The sequence below is a fragment of the Uloborus diversus genome, chromosome 1 (assembly GCF_026930045.1).
Source record: "Uloborus diversus isolate 005 chromosome 1, Udiv.v.3.1, whole genome shotgun sequence".
NCBI lineage: Eukaryota > Metazoa > Arthropoda > Arachnida > Araneae > Uloboridae > Uloborus > Uloborus diversus.
In genome coordinates this window covers 139,832,567-139,858,424 of record NC_072731.1, presented here as the reverse complement: position 1 = coordinate 139,858,424, position 25,858 = coordinate 139,832,567, and the positions used below count along the sequence as shown (strand labels likewise).

The 25,858-nt window shown below is 34.0% G+C and overlaps 1 protein-coding gene across 2 annotated transcripts in view; it reads left to right on the top strand.

Annotated features, from left to right (window-relative positions):
- Positions 1-25,858, top strand: part of LOC129232493 (carboxypeptidase D-like) — a 152,924-nt gene that overhangs the window by 83,752 nt on the left and 43,314 nt on the right. For both annotated transcript variants that reach the window (XM_054866642.1, XM_054866649.1), the window contains exons 3-7: positions 10,192-10,289; positions 15,211-15,383; positions 16,697-16,893; positions 18,526-18,699; positions 25,093-25,245. In XM_054866642.1, the coding sequence (XP_054722617.1) occupies positions 10,192-10,289; positions 15,211-15,383; positions 16,697-16,893; positions 18,526-18,699; positions 25,093-25,245 (795 nt within the window). The remainder of the gene's footprint in view (positions 1-10,191; positions 10,290-15,210; positions 15,384-16,696; positions 16,894-18,525; positions 18,700-25,092; positions 25,246-25,858) is intronic.

Sequence of the window (25,858 nt, the reverse complement as noted above, 5' to 3'; positions counted from 1 at the left end):
ACTTTTTAACCGACAAAGCGGAAGGTGACAGGGAAAGAAAATGTGTGTATAATTTTGATTTTAAAAATTTTCGACACATTGAATTTGAAAAAAATAAAAAGGATTTATGTACCATTTGAGGAAATCCAATTTCTCCCCCTCCCTTTTCCATTTTTAACGATGCTTAATTTTTTTTAATTTGAAAGATTAAGATACGTTTGACTTAGTTTTTGATTCGTATTTGCGATTTTCTGTGCGTGATTTAGCTATACGGGATTTATAGAAAATATCTCTCCTTGCAGGATGTTTTGAAATGAAAAAAAAAAGTTGTCCTTAGATTTTTTTTTAATTTGAAGCTTTTTGTACAATAAAATTATTAAATAAAACAATAAAACGTAAGTGAAAAAACTTAAAAGAAAAATAGTATGGACTATTTTTCTTTTTCATACGCGTAAATAGCTAGTATCTAGTTTGTAAAACTTTGATAACTTATTGATTCACTTGATTAAAGTAATAAAACCGAAAAAAAAAGCGATATATAAATGACTGTACATTAAATTGCATGCCAGATAAAATTTACCTAAGTGGAAAGCACAAAGGTTTTTTAAAATTAAATGCATGTTGTATAACTCGTGTTATAAAAACGAAGCTTTAAAAAGAAAAATGTTCTAAATTGTGAAACGAAACTGCATTCTAAATGAGGCTCTTCTTTACGCGACTAACATTTGACATTTTAAGCAACCATTTTGATAGAAATTTCAAAAAAAAAAAAAAAGAAAAACGTGAGATCTTTCTAATTCTTTTCCTACTTATAAAATTTGGTCAAAAGCCTTTATTCAAAATGCATTCTTTTTTCTCCTTCTGTTAAATAAACTTGAAGTTTTTCAACTAGCACTATTTATATTCCAAAATACGTTTTGTGGGAGGCCGAAATTCCTCTTCTCTGTTAGGTTCTTTTATAAATATTTTTCTACCCTGATAGTACAAAGTACAACAAATATACAATTCAAAGCAGACCTTTTAGAAACCCACATAATCTCTTAAGAGCATCATTCTATGTTTGGCATTCGTATATTTGTTATATTTCAAAAAAAGAAAAGAAAAAGGCCGTTTAAACTTCGAGCAACTTAATGTGAAAAGGGCAGTTTATTTATAGAAAGTAAATGCGTTTTAGTAAACGGACGTATTCAAATACTTGCAACGTCATCAAGGTAACCATGCATTTCCTTTCTTTTAAATAAAAATAAGAAAGATTTTTAAAATTTCCAATAAACATTTTTAAAAAATCCACCATAAAAAAATCTAAAATATGAAGTATTTATTATTGTTATTATCATTATTATTATTTTGATATCAAGCCGTTAAAAAAAAAAAGAAAGAAAGAAAAGAAAACGCGTGTCGTATTTGGTACATTATTACTTACCTGATATGGTGGTGGTGGTGCGTGTGTGTGTGAAGATCTGGGTTGAAAATAGCTATTATGAGGTATTTAGAATTCAGTTTATTTTCCAATTATTATTTTTTTTCTAAATATGCAACCTATTCTGTAATAAATCTTTTGGTTCATATGATTCGTGTCTTATGATGTGTTGGTTCATATGATTTCACTTATGTCTATGATATTTCTCTTCTCCATAAAATATTTTGCTAAATGTAACAACAAACTTTTTCCGGTTCAGCAGCACCTGTTATCTACCAAATAAGAGTAGGGAAAAGAGGGCACATGTGAACATTTTTTTTTTCAATTGTTTATTTTTCAAAAAAATATCAATTTCTCAACACAAAAGTGTCCCCATGATTGAATGAACTTTTCTTTGTGTCAAGAATTTTTTGGGGATTTTTAAGAAAAAATATTTCTTTACTTTATTGTATTTTTAAAAAACGTCTGCAGTTGTTCACACGTGCCCCTAGAGGGGGCACATGTGAACAGGCCTGGAGCACATATGAACACGGGTAAATAATGCAGGAGAAGCATCCTATTTTAAAGGAAAATTCTTCCATATGAAACATACACCTAAGTAACAAATACATTGAAGGGTTTACAACCTATACTGCATCAGTTTCAATTGTACAGTAATTTTTGCACTTAAAAAATATTTTTTCTCGGATATATAATTGCTCACTGGTCAAATTCTGAAGTCTCGTAGCCTGTTCTGATCACCGAATAGACTTAAAAAACCACTTATGTGACTACATAATACAAATAATTTTTTTATGCAAGGGTTATTCTATATATATTTTGCTTTTAAGCTTTATACATAAATTGATAATGTATTTTAAAATGATTTTGAACTTCAGTTTTTAATTAAACGAAAATATTTTGTGTCTTATTATTTCCTGTAAGTATTATATAACACAAAATTATTGATCAACTATTTAATAACAAAAAAAGTAGAAAAATAAAAATAATAATCATAAATAAATAAATGTTTAATAATAATAACAATTAGCAATAAATTTACGAACTGACTATAGGAAAATAATAAGTACAAATATTTACAAATTTTTAACACTTACAATATCCTACACTAATAATAATATTATGGAGAGCGGCTATGGGAAATGTTCACTTGTGCCCCTAGATGTTGTGCGCAAAAGTTCCATTCAGCTTCTTTAGAGCTAATTCGCAAAAATAAAGAATTATTAATTTAATTAAAAAAATTAAACATTGTCATAAATTTACTTGAATATTCATACAATCGTTCGTGATACTTTGATTTAGATTAGCAGTTAGTTTTAAAAATGTTATCACGTGAAGAAGTCGGTGATAAAATTTATTCAACACCTGCTAAAACGAAGAAGTTGCCATCACAGAAACATAAAATGGCTCATTGCTCTAAATGTTTGTTCAAGAGGTACACAACTGGGATGACCCCACAACTGGTACTGTCCTTATTTCAGAATTTTTCCAGATTTTCTGCTTGAAGTAATCTTAGTTAAACATACCATGTTCACATGTGCCCCGTGTTCACATGAGCCCCCTTTTCCCCTATATATTAAATACAGAAACTAATAGTTAATTTATATTTACTGTTTTAATAGTTCCGGTGTTACTTATAGCAACTGTTATCGGTGTACTGCATTTCAATTTCAACTGCGACTCAAGCCAATGAAATTGATTTTTAAAAATGATAGATCATAATTTTTGTGGTTTTGGGTGATAATCGCCTACTTTCCAAATCATCAGCATTTACTTTTACGTTAAAAAGATAATCACCTTGCTTATTTTTTTCGCTTGAAACTACATGTTTTCCGTGAATGCCATTCTTTTTATTGCGAGTATCCCATCTTAAACTCTTTTCTCTTCCAAAACGAGAAAGTGATAGTCGAAACTGATGCTGCAACTGCACTTTGACAAGAAAAGAGCTCTCAAAAGAAAAATAAATTCTTCTAGTATCTGCGTATTTAGTTCAAGTAGCAGCAACTTGAATCCAAAAACTTCGGTCAAGTTTGCTGAGTGCGAGCCTTATCACGTGTTGAATACAGAATAATTCTCCTATCACTCATCTTCGAGTGTAAGATAAAAGAATCGCTCTGCTTTTTTGTGCTAGATACATCAGTCATTCGGATTTCGGAAGTTGTCCCAAAAAACAAACAATGGCAACTATGTTTTGAGGTGAATGTTAGATGAAAACTTTCGCAACTGAATATCCCTTGCACATTTACGCATTTTTTTTCAATTTTCCAAAAACATTTTGGGTACATTTTTCTCGAACGTGTGTTTTAGTTACCAATAATATTTCTTCCCAACGGTTTAGAAATGAAAATGGTGATTTATTGTTTTCCCCTTTCCTCCTCTTCAGCACACAGTCAAAAGGTCTTTTTTTTTCTTCGGGCACAGGGAAAATCACTTCATTAAATGTATATGAAACACTCAAGAACTGAAAAATATGTTGTTTCCCATTTCTTAAAGTCAAATGTTAAACTGACACAAATCCAGGTATCCACGTATAAGACATCGTTTTCTCTTATGTTACACGACCTTTCAAAATTTATTTTTGAATAAACATCTTACCTCTTTGTCACTTTAAAGCGTTTTTAATGAGTTGAAAAAAAAAAAATTTCTCATTGTGGACGCACACTTAACTAAATTGTTTAACTTGAAGTTCAATAAAAACAGAGCTAAATGAAGTACTGTTTTTAATCGTCGAAACATAAATGATTTAGCTATGGGTGTTTGGCGATATTCCGGTGCCAAACAAGAGAATGGTTTCGTGGGTCACCCCTCCCCCCTCCCATCTCCAAAACACTCGTTTTTAACTTTTGCCATCTTTAGTGCCAACCGTGGTACATTTTGGGCTCAAAATAGAAGTACTCACAAAATTTAGTTTTCCACAACAACTCCTTACCTCTTTCCGTGAAGCCTCAAGGTTTTCCTGTAACACGGGAGAGGTTGAGGGCTTCTTCCATGACCAATGCAAAGGGTTGATCCCGGTCCGTCCTGGGGAAAAACAGCGGCCCTAACCACCACAGGCTGGTCCATCTTTAAAAAAAAAAAAAAAATGGATAGGGGTTCAAGAGTATGCACCCAAAGCATAGTATATCGAAAAGCAACAAAAACCATTCTCTATATGAAAATGCATTGTTTCCAAACTTTAAACCTCCGCACACCCCCTCCGGAAAAAATACGAAATTCGCAAGCCGTCGCCCCTCGGCGTGCGCAAAGAAAAAAACATTGACACAGTTGAATTATTTGTTTTCTAATATATTTTTACGCTATTTTTCCTTTACATTTATTCATTCATTTTTTTGTATATTTTTACTAATGTGTAGCGTGTTTACTTCCGAGAGTTCCGGGGGAGGGGGTTTGTGCTGCGTCCTGCATGCACTTAAGCAAGAACTTTTTTATTTCTCATAAACGTGATTTCTTTTGACCGTTACTCGTCCTTAAATCTCAATTATATTTATCGTTTTAGCTGTATAACAGCGCGAACTCCCTGGCATGGACTCGCGGACCCCCTGGGGGTCCGTGGATCACAATTTGGGAAACTGCTATATTTGATTATAGTAGAATTCGTTTGGGCTACATAGGTGAAGGCAACAATTATTTATACCAACAATTGACGGCTCTAATTTCAAAACAACGAATGCAAAATCATGTAACATTAGAACATCAACCATAATTTACTGAAAATAATAAACAATCATCGATGGCTGAAAACGATGAAAAAACGAGTCGTTCCAAACTGCAGCTCAAACGAACTCCAAAATGCAATCTCTCTATCCAAAATTTAAAACGTTTACCCATGTAGCAATGTCCTCGCTGCGACATGGACTGCGATTAATGGTGCAAAGAGGGCAGAGGCGTGGACCGTTCCATTCATCACTGGCCGTGACGACACAGGACACGAATCGCATCGTTTCGAACAAGCGGTCATCCGAAACGACAACATTCGAAGCGATGGACATAGGGCTGAACTGCAGACATGTCGCCAACTTTCACCTTCGATCATCGCATAAATATGCATTCGGGGAAAAAGAAATAGAGTAAATCGTCAATAACGTATTTTGATACATTTATAGATGAAGCGATGACTGGAGGCGGAGGTATGAGTGGAGTGATGAGCTAAGTAAGATCTACAATAAAACGTTGCTGTCAGAGGTTGAATTAAGAATGTCACACACTCCGCATTATTGCAGATCAGTGGCGCCAAACCTCTGGCCAGCGGGCAATATGTGGCCCGTTTTGTTCAAAGTTACTAATCGAAAAATGTATTCTGGAACGTTCCAAAACCATCGGTATTACGAATGATTGTTGTATATTTGATGCCAAATCGTCAGATTTCTAAAAACCAATGGAAACTTCGTATCAATAAAATAAGCATAGAGCGATGATAATACGGACTTCATAATGAGCGGTTTACTTCAAAACCTTTCCCCTTTTACGACTGCCCTCAAAGATTTATAACTAACGAGCCATAAGTCTCGATGCTTAACTTTCATCTTGCTCCTTTTTCTTCTTCAACTCTCATTCTTTTTTTCAACTTAATGGCACTTGGAGTTTCCCTTCCTTTTCTTAGCCCTTTCTGACTCGAGTTTATTTTGAAAGTCAAAATGTTTCATTTAACTTGTTTCGCAATTTTGGTTTGAAAAGGCAACAATATGCATAACGTAGATTTTATTTTTATTATTATTTCTCTAAATTTTCAAATAAACATGTGAAGCAGTGAAAAGCAAATGGATGTAAGTAGATGCTCTGAAGCGGGGGTTTCCATCTTGTAAGTGTTCGAGGGCCGCAGCTGAAACCAAAGGCTCGGTGTCGGACTACAACATAACTACAGCAGTAATCAAAATACTTTTTTGGAGAGGAGGCGGGAGTGTTGGAGCTTCGTCATGAGTGTTATAAAATAAAAAAAAAGAGGGGGAGGGGGGAGAAATTTTGGCAAATTTGTTTATTTGTTTGGAAGTTTTAATGAAAAACGGATCGACGTCTTGAAACGACCTAAAACAAAATTCTCCTCTTCCTCTGTCGTGGAAAGTTAACTATTTCGCGTATGAAACGCATCCGAATTTTGGCAGTGTGTCCAAAATGCAATAAAAAAAATCATTAATGAACAGCATTTGGGAAAGATATGGATTTTCTCAAAAACTTTTAATTGCATACGAACATGAAATTAAATTCACGAAAAGCTTCGCGGGCCTCAGAAAATAGGCACGCGGGTCGCCTATCTCTTGTCCCAAAACAGAGGAAACTTTCTACTATCATTTTTACTGGTTATCTCCAAATTTTAATTTTGACGCTTGCATTCTCTTGTTTCTCACTGCCTTTTATGTATGTCCATATATTTTTGGACAGCTAGAGAAATGCAGTTCAGAGCAGTTATTTGGCTGGCATTAATAGAGCATTGTTTAATCGCTAAATAATCGTATTCATATCGTTAAAAAAAATTAAGGCATCATTTTATGTACATCAGGAATGAAAGCCCTTTATTTGATATTAATTATAGAATCCAAAATAAAATTTTCTCTAACACCTAAAAATCAACACATGGGGAAATAAAATGCCGTAGGAAGCAAAAACTAATGGGGTTTTCGCTAAAAACACTCTATTTATCATCTTCTTTCATTTTAAATTTTATTTATTTGTTCCTTTTTGTTACCATTAAACAATAGAATTTCATTAAACTTTTTCTCTTGAGGAACTGAATAACACTTAGTCCGACTTCATGAAAAAGTGGACTTTCCTTTCAGTTCTATAATTGTTTTCCAAAGGGTGGGGATTACTTGCGAGACGACGTTAACGCCCTTCTGAAGGTTGGATCTCCATCCACAGCAGGAAAAATCCTACCTTAAGGATACGGAACGTTCTTCCGCTAGGCACACAATTATGCGCTAATTCCATCATTCCTTTGACATTGTTGCCATAACCGATGAAATAAAATGAAAGTAACAATGGAGACGCTTTCCTTTTTGATTTGGAATTAGGTCGACGGATTCATTATTTTTAAAGAAAGTGTCTCAAGGTTTTGTTTTTCTTTATTTCTTTCACGTTCATTGGTCTCTCTTGCGCAAGGTCGAAACACGTGTTAGATTCTTTGTTGAATCGCTAAAGAATCGGATTCAAATCAAGGAAAAAAAATTTAAGGCATGGTTTTATGTCCATCAGTTCAATTATTTTCTTTTATTCTTTAAAAACTGAAAATAGTTCTGTCTTTCGTTTTTTCTTACCATTGTGTTAGTTAAGTAAACTCTTTTCGCCTAGCTTAATTTTGGAAATCAACAGTAGTAGAAAAACGCTTCTCTTTTTTTTTTTTTAGGAATCACGAACGTGAACAGCAAATTACTCACAAAATTATGATTTTGAAAGTTTAAAATTAGTATTAAAATCATTCGTATTTGAAATTGAAATTGTACCAATCATTTACCTCTTTGGACGTATGAGTGCCCTCATGTGTGGCTGTGGCAACAAAAGATGCAAGCTCCCAATCGTTCTAAGAACTCTTGAACACATTTCTTTAAACAAAAAATCATTAACTTTTATGATTATAAATAAAAAATAAATAATTGCAAACGTATTTTTATCATTTGAAAATTGTTTAGCTCCGTGGTGGTGTCCAATCTTTCTTTTTTTTACCCGATTGTCGTACCTTGTTCTAAGATGAATCCCGCGGGTCGTTAGCACACATAAAATTTAAATAAATGAAAATTTTTCCTATATAGCTTGGGAAAACACGGCAACGGAAAGAAAAAATTACAAACTAAGAACTCTTTTTATCATTACTACATCCTTAGTTTAGTAATGCGAAGTTTCTAAATGTTTCTCAGAAACCAATTTGCAACAATCATTCTTAATATCAAATGCACGTGATAGGTTGTTCTGGAAATTACCTGAACATGGTTTTTGAGACTCTTACATTAAACATAACTTGCCACATGGTTCAACTTCGCGGGCTTCATGCAGCCCGTGGGATACGGCCCACGGAGTTGAGCATCTCTGATTTTGCTTACTTAGAAGAATCGAAATTTTTCTAGTAAAATCTCGCTTCCTTGAAGTAAAAAAAAAAAAAAAAAAGGAGAAGGTAGAACTTGGATAGTATTTTTTTTTACTCTTAGTTTTCCGTAGAAACTTGGTCGCTGCCAACGTGTTGCATATAGTAATATAGTAATTAGGAGGCTCAGGCAAAAAGTTAGTTACACTGTTTCAGAAAACAAAACAGGGCAGCAATTTTACAATAATTTGATATGTATCTTAAAGTCACATTCAAATTATTCTTTTCAACGTAATAATCTCCATTATTTAAGCATTTATCGTGGCGTGGTACGAGTTTTTTTTTCCTTTTAATCCCCTTCTGCAAGGCAATCCCGTCCAATACCCAGGATAGAAAGCTTTACATCACCATCCGAGTGGCGTCGCAGTTTTGGAAGTTCGCTTTTCGTGAAACGAAGAGCATGAGAGTCATGAGGTGAAATGTCTGGACTTTCAAAAGAGCGATCCCACATTTGACATTTTTAACCTAAACTTTTGCAGAAGCCTGCACGTTAGTTTTGTTTGTTTGCAATCTTGCATTGTCATGCAGGTGCACAATGCCTTTCGACATCAAAAACCTTTTAAAGCGAGGACACCACTCGGATGACGAGGTGATAGCTGCAATCCAAGAATGGGGCATTGGACGGAATTTCCTTGCAGAAGGCATCTGGAAACTTATAATATGCCTCTACAAATGCTTAAATAACGAAGGTAATTACGTTAAAAAGTATATTTCTAGATTTTGAGTGGAACTTTATGATACAATTTATTGTGAAATACTGTGCTATTAACTTTTTGACTGACCAACGTATTTCTCGTAGCACGAAAGTTCGTCGCAATAGAAATTTGTTGAGAATCAGATTGCTAATGAGTTGACTTTGCATCTAATTGTTGACTCAACAATTTATGATGAATTTGCATTATATACTAGCTTAATGACCCGGAATATTCTGTGTAATTAATGCCACTTATTTTCAGAGAATTAAAAGAGAAAAATAACACAAATGGGGTGACTTCACTATTTTTAAAGAGATAAAGGGCCATTCCACGAAAATGTAAACTTTTTCTCCCGTACGTGACGGTTCGTATATTTAATTAAAAAATAATTTTAAAGGGCAATGACGAAATATTTTGCTTAGAAAAAAATCACCCATAAGTTTGTCATTTGTTAAGCAGAAAAAATTTGTTCATTAATATTTCAAAGTATTATTTTTAATGAAATATATGAAGCGTTACGTGCGGGACAAAGCTATCGTTTTCCGTGGAATGGCCCTAAAAGTAGTTTCAGTACAGATACTGCATTGTCTTATGTTTTGGAAACTATTGTTGTGTGTGTAATGTGTGCGTGCGCATGTGTCAATGCTTTTTAGATGCAAAAAAATCTTTGAAAATGATCACTGATCATAAAACTTGCAATGAATTATTTTTCAGTGAATGGTAACCACGATGAATTGGGCGACGATTTTGCGTCAATGCTGTGTAATGAAATGACCGAGACTATTATTTCTTTAAACAGCATTGGAGTGAACGCACTTGGTTTCATCTCACTTGCAAATGCAAATTCATTTTGGAAATTTTACTTTAAATTGTGGGAAATAGATATTTAATTTGGACTGAAAAGGCTGTATTGAAATTGCGTAATTATTTTCGAGAGAGTCAAATACATTTTTTTTCTACCATCGCAGCACTAAAACAGCTTGCCCAATGCCACTTTAAAACTCACGCATGCATAATTCATTTTCCAGGGCGAGAGTTATGGGTCATGCTGGTAACCAACGATCCAAACAACGAGCCACTTCTGAAGCCCAACGTGAAATATGTGGCGAACATGCACGGCAATGAAGTAAGTCTATTTCTCCCGCTCATTTGTCATTCATTGATATTCATTTTTGAAGGGTAATGGCCACTCTGTGAGGGCTTAAAACTGCGGGCTTCGAGGACAGGAGATATTTTAGAGATTAAAGAAGATTACGAATTGTGCGAAGTTGGCTCTCTGCCTGAAACGGTGGTTTTGAAATGCGATGAAGTTATTTTTAGCAGGCGATTGAATTAGTTTTAAGTCGGTACGATATCATGAGGAATAAAATTAATCGCGCAATTAATTTTATGCCTTTCATCAAATGTAACCGCCGTGCATTTCACTTCCAAAGGCGTGTTATCTTGGGGAAAATATTCATTCACTAGGATTCAAATGTCTGCCTTTCATTGAAAAATGTGAGCGAGAATGGTTACATGCGTTTTTCTCGGCAATATTGCAGCTCCTTCCACTATATTCTCATCCCCTTTCTCTTTTCCTGCTTATTACATAAAGATATATAAGTCATGTGAAGTCAATGAAAATCTTATTTGAATTAAGGAAACTGGTGCATGTAGATCTGAAACTGTCAAATAATTTTCTGAATTTCATTTGAAGTACTTTTAGCTAAGAAAGAAAAGTAATTTTAAATTTCAAAACATTTATTCATTCTACAGAACGTCTGGTTTCAAAATTAACTGAAATCAATTTTGAAATACTGCCATTTTCGACAACTGCACTAGTTACTAAAAAATAACTTAAAACCTGTGCTTAATTCGCATAGCACCTCACAGGAACTGAGCTCTCGCACTTCTTTCCAATTTCACGTGAATTTATGCATATTAGACGGGAACTCAGACCATTTACGAATGAAAATAAGTTCTGAAGACTATTGGGCTCCCACACTTCTTTTGTCAGAAATTAAACCCTGCTTAAAACTAATTCTTTCCTACCCTTTAATGTCAAGCACAGAATACAGCTCTAAATTTTGAACTTTAGTTGCATACCTGATGGTACTTAATTGCAAACAAAATGCAATTTAGTATACTTTCCTGTTGCTTCAACCTCAGGTCATTTCCAAGATGTGTGAATCCTCATCACCTAAAGAACCAAGTATTTTATCTAAAACGAAGTAGTCTTCCCTACCCTGAAGGATTGTGTTTCATACATTGCAGTAGCATATAATTTCTCTATACAGGTGCAGATCCACCCTTCTTTTAACCAAAGGTTAAAAGAAGGTTTAAATAAAGCAGCGTTTTAAGGAACTATATTTCGGAAATTTTGACTCACACAATCCCAAAATGACGCTCAAGCCCTTCGGAAATGACCTCTTCCAGAACCAGAAGCTGAATAAAGCCCTTGACTCTATGAGGCTTTCCTTTTAAAGCTCATCAGTTTAGTTCTTGTTGTTGACTACATAAATTGCGAGGAACATTCTTTTAATAGTGTCAGGCATTCCGGCTGGAGAAGATTCCCTGACAAAAGTTCAAGCAGAGTCGATCGGTCTTATCAAGACCGCCAACAGCAACTTCTTACAAAATTGTTCGTAACAATAACATTTATCCCTTTTAAAGAGAAAATATCTTCAACTTGATTAAATGTTTAATTGCGTTTAATACTTACAAGCGCATACTTGTAATTAACGCAAATTTGATTGTCTGAGAAATTTGTCGGTCGATAGTTTATGATTTTTTAAAATTCTACCTCTTAATTTAACTATGTACAAAAGTTTTCGTTTTAATCAGAATGGTTGACCCTTAAACTCCCCACCGGAATGTACCTCGGTTTTCATGGTTTGTGCAATGAGTATAAATTATTCTTTAAATCGCTCGACTGAAATTCAAGCAAATTCTAAAAACAGCTAAATTTGTGATTTTATAATCTTTATTCGTCAAGAACACGAAATCAAGGTTTCCAACGTCATTTTCTTTAATAAATTGCTTTGACTTTATCATATAATTTCACCAGAAAATTAAAAACAGGAGCATTCAACAGGAGTACGAGGTACTCCTCTGCTCCTACCCCATGTGATAAATCCATCTGTGATGCCTGACTTCTGACGCTTTGTAGGGAAATTCAGAATCTTGCTCAATAATTAAAATTCTTTGATCTTGACAAAAAGCCATCTTGATCCCACTACAAACTAAAAGCTAGTGATAGTATCAGTGTTCATGGAAAATTAAAATAAAAATGACGTCTCATTTCGAACAATATAGGGTCATTCCATGCGAAATGAGCAAATCAGCTGTGGCTGACATGTCACAGATTTCAATGAAAATTTTTATTTAGGTAAACCATGCATATCTATAAGGAAATGCAAAGTATGAAAGTTTAAAAACTGTTTGTTGCTTTGTTATTGAAATTAGAAGTTGATGCTTACGCTAAGCCTAAATTTTCAGAGTTCATTGCTGCCAGTTTGTGACTCAATAACTCCATAAGTTACAAACGTACACTTAAAAAATAAATATTTCCGCATTCTCTATTGAGAAAGAGAAAAGTAAAATTTACTCGGATCTTTTTTTGAATCTGAGATATTAACAAAGACTGAAATTTTGCCAATTTACTTCAGATTTTAAATCACTCTTCTAGCTCTTTTAATGAAAAAATAACAGTAAAAATGATTCAGATTGAAAAACTATCTATAAGTAACTATCTGCTCTAATTTAATAACTGTTTATGAATTTCTTGATGACGAAATTGTACTTAAAAAAATCGAAAATTTCCAAAAATTTCATTTTTTCCTCTATTTCAGATGTTTTTTTGAAAATGAAGGAATGCTCTAAATTTATCAATTTTTTTAAAAATAATATATTGAAGTGTCTTTTAGATGCTACTAAATTTTAATCATTGGTATCAGCGTATTTTTGTTACTAGAGTAACTTGAACTAAGGTAAAATTTCATTAGTTATTTCTTTTTATTTTGTAAGTTTAGCAAAACTAACCATTTCTTTCGTGTTTCATTTTCTCAAAAGCATGTTTATGAAGTACATGCTGAAATGTACATTTTTTTAATTGAAATAAATGTCAATTTTACTTGCTTTTGTATCATTTAGTCGTTTATCAAGTTCTTTGAATTCTCGTAATTTCACATAAGGGTCAATCCATACAAGTTCCACACAGTATAAACTACTCATTCATGTCCAAATATTTCTAAGTTATCAAATTAAAATAATTATTTTGAAAATTACAATATGTTTTTTCAGTATAATGTATTATATAGGGCACAATATACGTAATTTAAGAAGGTGCCATGAAGTTTTTACTTTTTATTTCTGTTTTAGTGTGTGAATTGACTAGCGAAATTGCTTAATTTCAAAGACCTGTATCTTTTTTTACAAACCAAATACAAAATACAATGTGTATAACATGTATAGTACTTGAATGGAACAATCAATTGGCCAGGAAATTTTATTTTTAATTCAATCCCCTTTTGGTTTATAGGGGTCAAAAAATGTCATTTTTGTCATTTTTCCGAATTTTGAGGGAATGTAATCTATAAAGGGTACACAAACACACAGCAACAGTCACATACTCTTTTTAGCATGGTTCCAGTGATTAGTTTTTGCCGTATTTCATTTTGTGTTTCCGTCCCCTACGTGAGTTATCCCCCTTTGAAATGAGTAAAATTTGTACATTTGGTCTTGAACTTTAACCTGTTGCCATTATTTTAATCATTAACGTACAGCTACGTAACTCAACATGTAAGACTATCAACTTATGCACTTTAACATAAAAGCGTTAAATTAACTGTCATAAGTGTAATTCAAATAGCTTTTGGCCAAATTGCAAAGGTCTAAAAGTCCCATTTTTCACTACGAAAATCACTTTTGATGACTACCAAAAAATCAAAGTTGAGAGAAAAAATAAAAGAGGTTTTAAACATCTTTCATATGCAGCTTTTAGGGATATGAATTTCAAAAAAATTAAAAATGGTCGAGCGCAACCATCCGTCGAACCTGTATGGATTGACCCATAAAACAGAAAGAAAATGCTATTTTTCTGAATTTTATTTTACGTTTGGAAATCAAAAACCAATTTCGAGTATCTTCAAGCAAATAGTAGAAACACAGCTCTATATTTTTGAAAAATTTTAAAGTTGTCTGAATTTTCCCTCATTTGAATTTTTGTGTGTACGTGAAGGGGAAAATCATCATTTTACAAAATGTCACTAAGTTTAAAACTGATTTTGAAGACAAATGAGTTAAAATACAACTTCAAAAGTAAGGTATTTCTTTTATGATACTTAGCACATAATTGGGCATTAATTTCATCAAAGCTAATGCATTCCTTAAAGATTGAGATTAAAAAATAAAATGCTTAATTATGAGAAAATTGAAATATTTTCAGTTTTTGAAACTCGGTTAAAAGTAAACTAGAATAACTTTGAAAATTTTACTGATATCAGATTGATTACCCTACTCCATAGATTGCAAAAACATATAACTTTTATGTTTTCATTAAATAGTTAATAAGATACAAGCCTTCAAAATTGCAACATTTAGCATTTATGAGAATGCTGTTCAATTTGACCAATTTTCAATCGCATGTAACTATTTAAATAAAAAATTTAAAGCAAAAATATTTTAGATATTTTTATATAGGCATAAAAGGAACCTGTATACCAAATTTCATAAAAATCTGTTACCATGCGGCCACCACTTTTTTGCGAATTTTGCTGATTTCGCATGGAATGACCCTATAGTGATGCCAACCAGCCCAATAATTTATACTTTAAATTAATAGTATTTTAAAAATAAAATATTTGAAACGGGTTGCGTGACTTTTGAATCACCCCCTGTGCAATTAATCATTAATTACAAAAACAAAAAGTCATATCGGCTGTGAATGGTGTTTTCCTGTTATTTTCGAACGTAAAGCTTATTCGCGAGACACATAAAATTAGTTCTCTGCCGTTAAAGAATCCGTTTTGAGTTTGTTTCTCTTTTAAATGAGTTGAATTCTATTCCAGGCTGTTGGCCGAGAACTCATGCTGCATCTTATCGCATATCTGGTGAACAACTTTGGGAAAGATCCTTACGTCACGTGGCTGATGGAAAACACGAGGATCCACATTATGCCTTCCATGAATCCGGATGGGTTTGAAACTTCCCTAGAAGGAGAATGTAGCGGTGTGCAAGGAAGGTTAGTTTTAAGAAGAATGACAATCATTAATATTTTTAAATATTTACATATATTCATATATATTAAGGCTGCCCTGGCAAGTTTTCCAATACCGGAACTCCAGAAAGAAACGGCTTACTCCTGACAGGAAATGGAACCAAGTTGTGGGTTAAACTTTTCCTAGAACCCTTGGTTTCAATTCTACCACATTAACGTGCAGACATGGATGGAAACAAATTGCATCATATTGGAGAAAATTCGTGTTTTGACGAAGATGAGTTCGATTCAGATTCAGGAGCTTAGTTTCTTCTCAAAAAATAAATAAATAAAAATAAAAATCCTGCAAATGGCGTTTAACAGCTTTAAATTAATTTATTATTGCGTAGTTGAAGTATGAGTGAGAGTACAAATGCGAGTATTTTTTCGTGTGAAGCGCAAAAACTGATTTGCACCAATCAAACACTGTAATGTTATATGAATTGTCAACACAAAAACAATCCAAGGTAACTTCCAGTTAATTCATCAAATAATACATTAACATTTCGTACAGTTTAGGATATAGTGTAAAATTTACTTCTGATATCTTCGCAATAAGGACAATAGTACAGGGTTTTTTTTTCTGAATCCAGAAATACGATGTTGACTAATTAAGATTAAAAAAAGAAAAATCTAAACATTACTGAATGACATTACTCATTCAATTTATGGGGGAAATAACACTGTAACGAAATAATTTAAATAATGCGTTGGGAATTATTTGTTTCACAACCCATTATTTCAAATAATGATCCGAATCAAACATCTCACATGACCGTTACAGTGTCTCCGAGGCATAATGGACAGATGTCACAAAGTGACAGAATTGCGACGACTCACATGAATCATGCTGCGTCACATCTGTGACATGCTTCATGTGACTTTGCTGCAATACTTAATTCGTGACCAGTCCCTTTGCCGACTGGTTGAAGACGTCACCGAATCTTCACTTTGTGACGTTGCCGCATCCGACTATTGTCAGTTGCTGCAACTTGTTAACGACTTCATAGTGATGTTCTGTGACCGGCATGAAACTTCACACAGTGCCATTTTAGCCAAGCCATTGTGCCATTAGGAATGTTGTGAAATAAATAATTCTCCAAAAGTGGAAGTAGGCTCAAGATATAACACGAGTATCTCCTTACCGTATCTGGTATTCACTTGGACTTGAATCACCTCGATGGAGTAAGACACATTTCATTGGAACTGCGTTTTATTTAAATAATTTACCTGATAATACAACAACTCTTTCATTTACGTTCCATATTTTTTAGACCTTGTTTATTTCCTTTCTACAGAGGCAATGCCAATCAATTCGACCTGAATCGCAACTTCCCCGATTATTTTACTCAAAGTTCCGACAACATTCAGAAGGAAACCAGAGCAGTGATGGATTGGTTGAGGAGGACACAATTTGTTCTTTCAGGCAACCTGCACGGAGGGGCTCTCGTCGCCAGTTACCCCTTCGACAACATTCCACCCAATTCACCAAAAAGTAAGTTCACAGTTGTAGAACCTTGTTAGCTAGTACGTCTTAAAATGTCATTTTTCTGCATGCCATCACATTCGAAAGAAGCACAACTACAGTGCCGAAACTTTTTTTACATTTCATTTTTATCAAGATTACAGCTGTACCTTGGAGCAGGAACAAAAAACAATGTCAAAAAAAAAAAACATTTTTTGTTGAAAAGTGGTCGTAAGGTTTGTTAATTTTTCCTGGCTCTATCTAACTTTCACGCCCGAGCCCAGACAAATTTTGAACACTTCAAGACATTAATGTCTCATGCTACATTAAGAATGTACATATAATTTTTAATGATTTAAATTATACTTGAATGACAAGTGGAATTTATTGTTTCAGCTTTACAAGTACCGATTGTTGAAAAATATAATTATAGGAGTCATGTAAATGTGATTGTTATAACTCAATACTGGTGTGCTGCATCATATTGATTGTTATTGCACCGAAAAGTTGATCATTGCGCAGAGACGGATTTACCATGTCGCTATTGCGAGGGCCCCCATGGGGACTCAAAAAATATACATTATGAAGGATTCACTTAAACCTGTGATAGACGAAGGACTCCCCGAAAGTACATTGCGCCGGGCCACAAAACCCTGTAAATCTGCCACTGCAAATTTCAATCGTGAACCAAATTTGGTCAAAAATTTAAATTGATTGCTCTTGTTCCAAAGCACAGAATATACATAGCACAGAGTACAAAGAGTCGCCTTAATAAATGCGTAAGAGAACTTGTCCTATCTGACCAAAAACATTACTACACGATAACTCTGGCCATGAGGCGATAATTTGTAGCTTTATATCGAAATGAGGTGCATATTGTGTTTTCAGACCTTTAAAATGTTTGCGAAATTATTCATATTCTTTATATAAGTTTATTTCAAGTAAAAAATCGTATTTAAAGTCCTATTTTTTTCGGGAGAAGGAACCCTTTAGAGAAAATTTCATATTGTTGAACAAGGGTGTATATCATTCTACCCCCCCCCCACCACCACACGGAGATTGAGAGTAACCGCAAAAATGACCCTTTAAAACAGCGACTCCCCACTTGGACCGAGGTTAGCCTCCCCCCCCCCCGTTGCTCGAGTTTTAGATCCATGCCGCATTTGCATTTATTTATGTGACAATTTATTGTCTATTGTAACTTAAGAGTTGCCTTTGATGCCTCGATTCGCAGACGTCATGGAAGCCACATTATCTTCTGAGCAGATGTGATTCAACATACTGTATTTATCCGTCATGACAAGATCCCTGGAGCATTCTTTTGTCTTCAAATACTCGCGAAAAAGTTAGCCTACTTGTGCAGTTTCGCATCGAAGAGAGCGCAGGTTCCTCCTCGAACTTTTCGGAAACTGGGCGCCAACATTTTCCTGGTAATGACTATCCGCCGACAGAAGTTCTACGTGAAAGAATTTTTTCCAGGGGGAATTCATTGGGTCTGTAAATGATGAGAAACTTATACGCAGACCCATTATGAACAAACAAACTATTGGTGCTGATACTCATTCAGTTTGAATGAAACACATCTTGTATTAGTGAACACATCCCAAACTGACAGAGTGTTTCATTTATTTATTTTTAAACTTGTGCTTATTTACTTTTTAGGTTTTCGTAGTGTCGGACAGCCGTCTGTTACTCCGGACGATGACGTGTTTCGGCACTTGGCTGAATCCTATTCTTTCAGCCACAAAAATATGTACCTCGGAGTCGCCTGCCGAGACGGAACTCCTCCGTTTGTCAACGGAACTACAAACGGAGCAGCTTGGTATCCACTGAAAGGTAATGCATCAGTTTTCTATCAATAAATTCTAGTCTACAGCCCTTTCGTTATTTTTAGTGCCTTTAACACAGATTGTATTTTAAAAGCAGTATGCAACACTATGAGCTGTCATATCATTCATCCACATTGTATTCAAATACTTTTTGAGTAAAATGTAAAAGTGTAGACCAGCGATTCCCAACCGGGGCTCGCGAAAGATTTTCAGGGGGTTAGCGAAAAATATTGTAATGGCAGAGTTTTAACATGCCTGTTTCTGATGAAGTCTCATGTTCACGCGGTTTCAAGCAAATTTTGCTCCTTCTTTTATTTATTTGTCTCTCGCACATCCGATACTCTTATGATTAAAATATTTGCTTACTTCCTGACATATTTACATTAAATTATTTAGTCTGTCATTGCAAAGCGTCGGTTTTAGCTCTTCTATTGAGAATGATAGCCCTGAAGTCATGCTGAAAAAGCTCTACTTATGAACACAATGTCTTCAAATGAAATAATTTGAAAGCGTTCGTTTCCTCAGAAGCTTTTGATCGGAAAGTTTGATTAAACTTGATGAAAACATTACATAGAGCATATGCGAGCGTCTAAAATGTTTTGATGTTTAGTTTCTTTACCATTAATTTGAGTCTGAGGAAGAGCTATCGCTCTGCTCTTGTGTTTAGTCGAAAATGCATAGAAGTGAGATGACGCTGTTGTCTGTTGCTATAATTTTCACACTACATATTCTACAATTTAATTCGAGCTTTATTGTCAAAAAAGGGGAAGAATAGCTATCAACCCAAAAATACCACAGGAAGTATCAAAAATTAATGTCTATATAAAATGTTTTCGTGGGTGAAAGTTTTGCAGTGTGAAGTTATACACAATAGTAAAAAAAATCAGCAGAATTTAACCATGCTGCATAATTTGCACTCCATATAAATAAGGAATTTATGAAATTTGTGAAGAAAATGTTTTTTGTGGTAAGTGAGCAAAAAAATATTTGTTTTGTTAAAAATTATCTTTTGTGTAAAAATTAGAGTAAATGCGCATTTTGAACATAGACGCTTCTATTATTTTTCAATGTAAGCATTTTACTCCGCACTTATAGCATAGTTGCAAGAAAATTCTTTAGCAATCAAACGATTAATGCACGCAATATATTGCTCATTTGGAAGAAGAGTGCCACAATACGAAGAAATGAAATTTTACAGGAGAAGCGTTTGAAGTTGAACTCTTCAGGCAATTTGCATTGAGAAAAGTAAGTTTGCTGTGCTCTGTAGTGGTTAATATTAAAACAAAAAAATCTGTAATTATTTTCCAAAGAAACTAACGTCCTTTGAAGGCCTCTAAGCGATTCAAAAAAAAAAATAGGAAATTAAAAATTTCGTATTGTGGCACTCTTCTTTCAAAGGAGCGATTACTTTATCAAACAGCTAGGCTCGTAGTCCTTTTCAAGAAGACTTAAAATTACAGATCTTTCTTATTTTACTGTAAGAAGAAAGTTCATTTACTTAATCTGAGACAGTTCCCTGAAAGATATTTCAAAGATCATTCTTTATTTGACTTCTTTTTAGTGATAATAGAGATAAATGTACCTTTGTGTCAGAAAAATTTTAGCCAAACTTTGGCCTCTTTGTTCCACAAATATATCCCATTTTCATTTTTTTTTTTTTAAGTTGATTGAATCTCAACGCAAAACAATCACTGTGTTTATTTTTTGGTGAATTTATTTCGCATTCATTTTTTAGCGATCATTTTAGTTTGTAGCAATATTTGTAATTCTATATTTTTCAATTATGTTTTCGCTCTTGTTATACACTATGGAGCAGCATCAAACTAAAAAAAATCTCACAAATTTTATTGTCTATGTGTAGTTGTGTGCGCGCGAGTTTTTTTTTTTTTTTTGCTTGTTACTTATTTACTAGTACCCAAGGGGTTCGCCAACTTCTTTAGGAGTTTGGAAGGGGTTCGCATAGGGGGAAAGGTTAGGAACCGCTGTTGTAGACGATTGCAGTAACCTTTTCATTTAATTAATTATTTTTAGGAATAAATGTTTCAAAAATTACATGCTTCCTTTCATTACTCATGCAAGGATAAACTTGCTAAAACGGTTGGGGACTATGTTCCATTTAGGAGAAAAGGTGTTAGTACCAAAATTTGGCCCATGTGGTTCTCCAGGGAGACTAAAGAAGCTCTTAATTATAAGCAAGCCACTTTTCGTCAGTTTAAAGAAACTGGTCAGAGTGCGGAGAGGCTCCAGTATGGTAAGGCAAGGAGAAATTTTAAGTATTTGGTACGGATTCAGAAAAGGGAATTAGAGTAAAGGCTGGCAGATGACATTGATGGGAACCCTAAGAGGTTTTTTGCTTACGCTAATTCTGGGAAAGCTCGAAACAGTCAAATTGGGCCTTTAGTTGATGAGTATGGAAATTTAATCCAAAACGATAGGGATATTGCAAATGTTCTAAATAACTTTTTTTCCAGTGTGTTTAACGATAACTGTATCTCAACAGTTGACACTAACAAGGCACAAGCTATTATACAGCTTGAGGATTTTGTATTTTCCAGGGAGGAGGTTTTATTTCATTTGAAAAAGATTAAAGCAACTAAAGCTTCGGGACCAGATAATATTTATCCTAAAATTTTAGTTGAATGTGCAGAGGAATTAGTGGATGTTATTTTGAATATTTTCAATGCTTCTTATAACTCGGGGACGGTGCCAGAGGACTGGAAGCTGGCTAACATAACGCCACTCTTCAAGAAGGGGCCTAAAGGTATTGCTGGGAATTATAGACCTGTAAGTTTGACTTCGGTGATTTGTAAGATTTTTGAAACTTTGATCAAAATTAAGATCATGAAGTTCTTCGAGACTAATAGTCTGTTGACTAGTTTGCAGTATGGTTTCAGGAAAGGTAAATCCTATACTACTAATTTATTGCATTTCTACGACAAGGTTACCTCAGCTTTAGATAACAAAAAATGTGTGGATGTTGTTTATATTGGTTTTCAAAAAGCTTTTGACAAGGTACCGCATGTTGCTCTTCTCAGCAAGTTAGATGACATAGGAATAGGAGGAAAAACTTTACTTTGGGTTAGAAATTGGATCACTGGTAGGAAGCAAAGAGTAGTTGTGAGAGGAAATCATTCTAATTGGAGTGATGTTTTAAGTGGGGTTCCTCAGGGATCAGTTTTAGGGCCTCTTTTGTTTATTATATTTATGAATGACATCAATGAAAATATTTCTGGAAGCATGAATTGTTTTGCTGATGATGTAAAAGTTATGGGGATTGTCGAAAATGAAGAACAAGTAAAACAGCTGCAAGAGGATTTAGATCATATTACCAAGTGGGCAGATAAATGGGGTATGGCAGTTAATGTAGGGAAATGTCAAGTGCTACACTTATAGGTCATGGAAATAAGCGTATGAGATATCGTTTACAGGGTTCAGTCATAAATCAGGCAGAAAATGTTATGGATCTGGGTATCTTTATAAATCAGGACTTCAAGTTTAGTCAACAGTGCAGTATTGCTAGTAACAAAGCCAACAAAATGCTTGGGTTTATCAATAGATCTATTTCAAACAAATCTAAGAAAGTTCTTCTGCCTTTATATAGGAGTTTAGTGAGACCTCATTTGGAGTATGCTGTTCAGTTTTGGTCGCCTTATCTGAAGAAAGATATTTTTGTATTGGAAAGGGTTCAAAGAAGGGTAACTAAATTAGTAAGGGGACTCTCAGATTTAGATTATGATACCAGACTTAATAGGCTTAACATGTATAGCCTGGAGCAAAGGAGAGTCAGAGGGGACATGATTCAGTTATTTAAATTTATCAAAATGAAAGATGTAAATGGATTAAATTTTTGCGGGGAAAGCAGGACAAGGGGTCATTGTTTTAAGCTATTTAAATCTCAGCTTAACTTGGAAATCAGGAAAAACTACTACTTTAGCAGGGTTGTGGGCACTTGGAATAGCTTACCGGAAGAGGCGGTAATGAGCAAGGGAGTGGATAGCTTTAAGAGGGCCATTGATCTTCATTGGGAACTAATTAATTGACTAGGACCAGCCTAGCTGGGCCCAGAGCCTGTTGCTGGTCGTCACATTTGTATTTGTATTGTATTTGTATTTGTATAAATTAGTTATTAACGCAAATGCTCTAAAATACGCCTTATTTCTGGCAGATTTGGTGCTTTTCATTGACCACCCAAACAGTTTCAGAAATTTTTCGCTTCAAAAACACTATATGCTTCAGCATGGCCCCCTCCCCCCCCCTAAAACAGTGGTCAGGTGGTCTCCATCCATGACATGGATGACCCAGATTGCACAGGGTGCCAGAGAGAGCTAGAAATAATACTGAAGCGATGTAAATGCTTGGGAAGGCAATTATGTCCTTCATGGGCTAACCTGAATTCGGACACAATTTTATATCTGTGTTTATTTGATATGAGAGGCCTTCAAAGCCTTCGCATAAAAAGTAAAACTTCAAAAGTTTGTCACTCTTACTGTAACAATATGTTCTGCTCTGAGCTCTGAGAGAGCATTACGAAACTTTGACCATCCGTCAAAACAAAAATCCCCGTTTTTCAGGAAAAGCTTTCTATTAAAGAAGAATAAAGGGTCAAATAAGGCGGATATTTTCCTCGAATTTAAATTAGGAAATTCAACGACTCACTCTAAATCCTCATGTATTGTCCACATCTCTCATTTGTCTGGTCATGACAAATACAACTCAATTATAAAATGAATTATAATAACAAAAAGAAATTGCTTTATTGATAGATGTGATACAATATAGCAATAACAATTTACTTTATCGTGTGCATGCGCTTCCGGGTTACAATGACAATTTTTTCAATGCAAGATGACGGGGACTAATGGATGAAACGACAACCGACAAAAGCCAAAAAGAAGCAATATTTTATGATTCGTACAAAACAGTGCGGTTAACGTTTACTTTTTATGACTCATCTACAGTGGCGCACAGAGGAATTTTTAAAGAGGTGGGGGTTGGGGGTCCAGGATCGACAGTACACCATTCTAATATCATACTCCAACAAGCATTCAACATATTCTTTTGATTTTATCGAAAGGAGGGAACAAAAAACATTTTAAAAAATATTGAGAAATTTCTTAGCATTAGTTAATAAAATTAATTTATTAATAACAAATACAAAATTAAAAAAGCCCAAGAATGAATGTAATGAATGTATTTACTTTTCTCACAATTATAAGCAAAAATAGAGAAGCACAATCATTATAGAGCAATTTATGTTCACATACAGTTCGATTTTGCAGGGGAAGAAACAGAAAATAAATTTTATTTCTTCATTTATTAAATCTGAAGTACCTTTGTTTGGAATTATGTATTTAACTACTACATACATAGGATTATAGTCAATCAAAAAAACCTCAATGGCGATGGGAGGGGTCCGGACTCCCTGGACCCTTCCCTTGTATGCGCCACTGCTCATTTACGTCCATTATGCAGTTAACTTATATTGACTTTAGAATTACTTGCATTATCCTTGCTAGTCTAAAGTGAGATTGCATTTTGTTTCTTTTTTTTTAATTATTTTTTTTCACCGCTTAAAACGCTGCTAAATAATATTTACTTATTGAACAAACGAAATAACGTGACAATGCGTCGCTGCCCCTCATAAAAAAGAAAAAAAATCAAGATCATCCCGATTTCGAGAGTTTATACGTCTTGAATAATTGAAATATGAATTTAAGATTAGCGCATACTGAAGAAATTCAAATTTTTTCCTCTTATTAATTGCTGACTTTAAAAATATTTAAGCACCAAAAACGAGAAAATTATAGAAATTCTGATTTAGAAAGAATTTCTTCAATTATTGTAAAGCGCTTTTCCTTCTTCATAGACTTAACATTGACAAAGATAAGTGATTGATAGACGGAGTCAGCAAATTTACTTCAGTATTTTTCATGCATGAAAAATAACTGCAAACGGTTTAAATTTTTGATGTTAAATGATTTTTGCGATGTAAATTACAGAATTTCTAAAGTCTCATTAACACTGTTGCTGTTTTTATTATTATTATTGATTTATTTACTATTTTGTCCAGTTTGTGCCTAAACAGTAAAAGAAATTTCTTTGCGGGAAAATACTGTAATTTCATTATTCATAAATTGCAATATTTTCTCGGAATTCCAAATTCTCAGAAATTACAATATTTGAACTCCAATATTCAAAGTAATGAGATTTTTGTATTTATTACAGCGGTTATCAAATCTGTGTACATTTGCAATTTAATTAGATTTCGTTTCTGATAACTTTATATAAACTTTCATAGTTTCTTATAAATGTCACTTCTTTTCCAAGACGTATTTCTATGAAATGAATCCACAATTTTCATTCAATCTATCATCTCAAAAAGAGTATTTCTTATCCATAGGGGGAATGCAAGACTACAACTACGTTTGGGCAGGATGTATGGAAGTAACCTTAGAGCTTTCCTGTTGCAAGTTTCCCAAGTATCATCGTCTTCCTCAATTTTGGTCAGACAACAAGAAAGCTTTGCTGCAGTATCTGGCGGAAGCACATCAAGGTATGAAATATTGACCAAAATAATACCAATAGTTACGGCCGGTTTTAGCTGCGCAGTTTTGCATCTAATTAATAATACATCTATGATTACAGCAAAGCTTGTTGCTTTTTTTCACTCTCTCTATCTCAGATCATTTTCACACGTGTCACAGTGTAGGATATCACGGTAAAGCAAATGCACGTTTTAGCGTTTCATTCTTTGCATTGATATTCACAAGGTATCTTATCTAATCTTTATTTCTATAAATAAATATAGGGGGTTAGCAATCGTATTCCACCATCATAGCACCTACCTAATAATAGCGATCTCAGTGCTATATTTGTATTTGCTTACACGTTGCATAAATTAGGCTTGTTAGCATTTTTTAGGAGAAGAGGTGCGACATCGATGGCAAAACATCGATGTTAGAAATTAAAACAGCGATGGTATTGATACATCGACCAAAAAACATCGATGTTTTAAAACATCGATCTTTTTATCAATGTATAACATACATTTTGAATATACTACACTAATTTAAGCAATACAAAAGAATACGTACCCGATGAATATATTGAAAATACTGAACCTCAAATCATGAATATAATTTAATAAGAATAATTTCGCAACATCT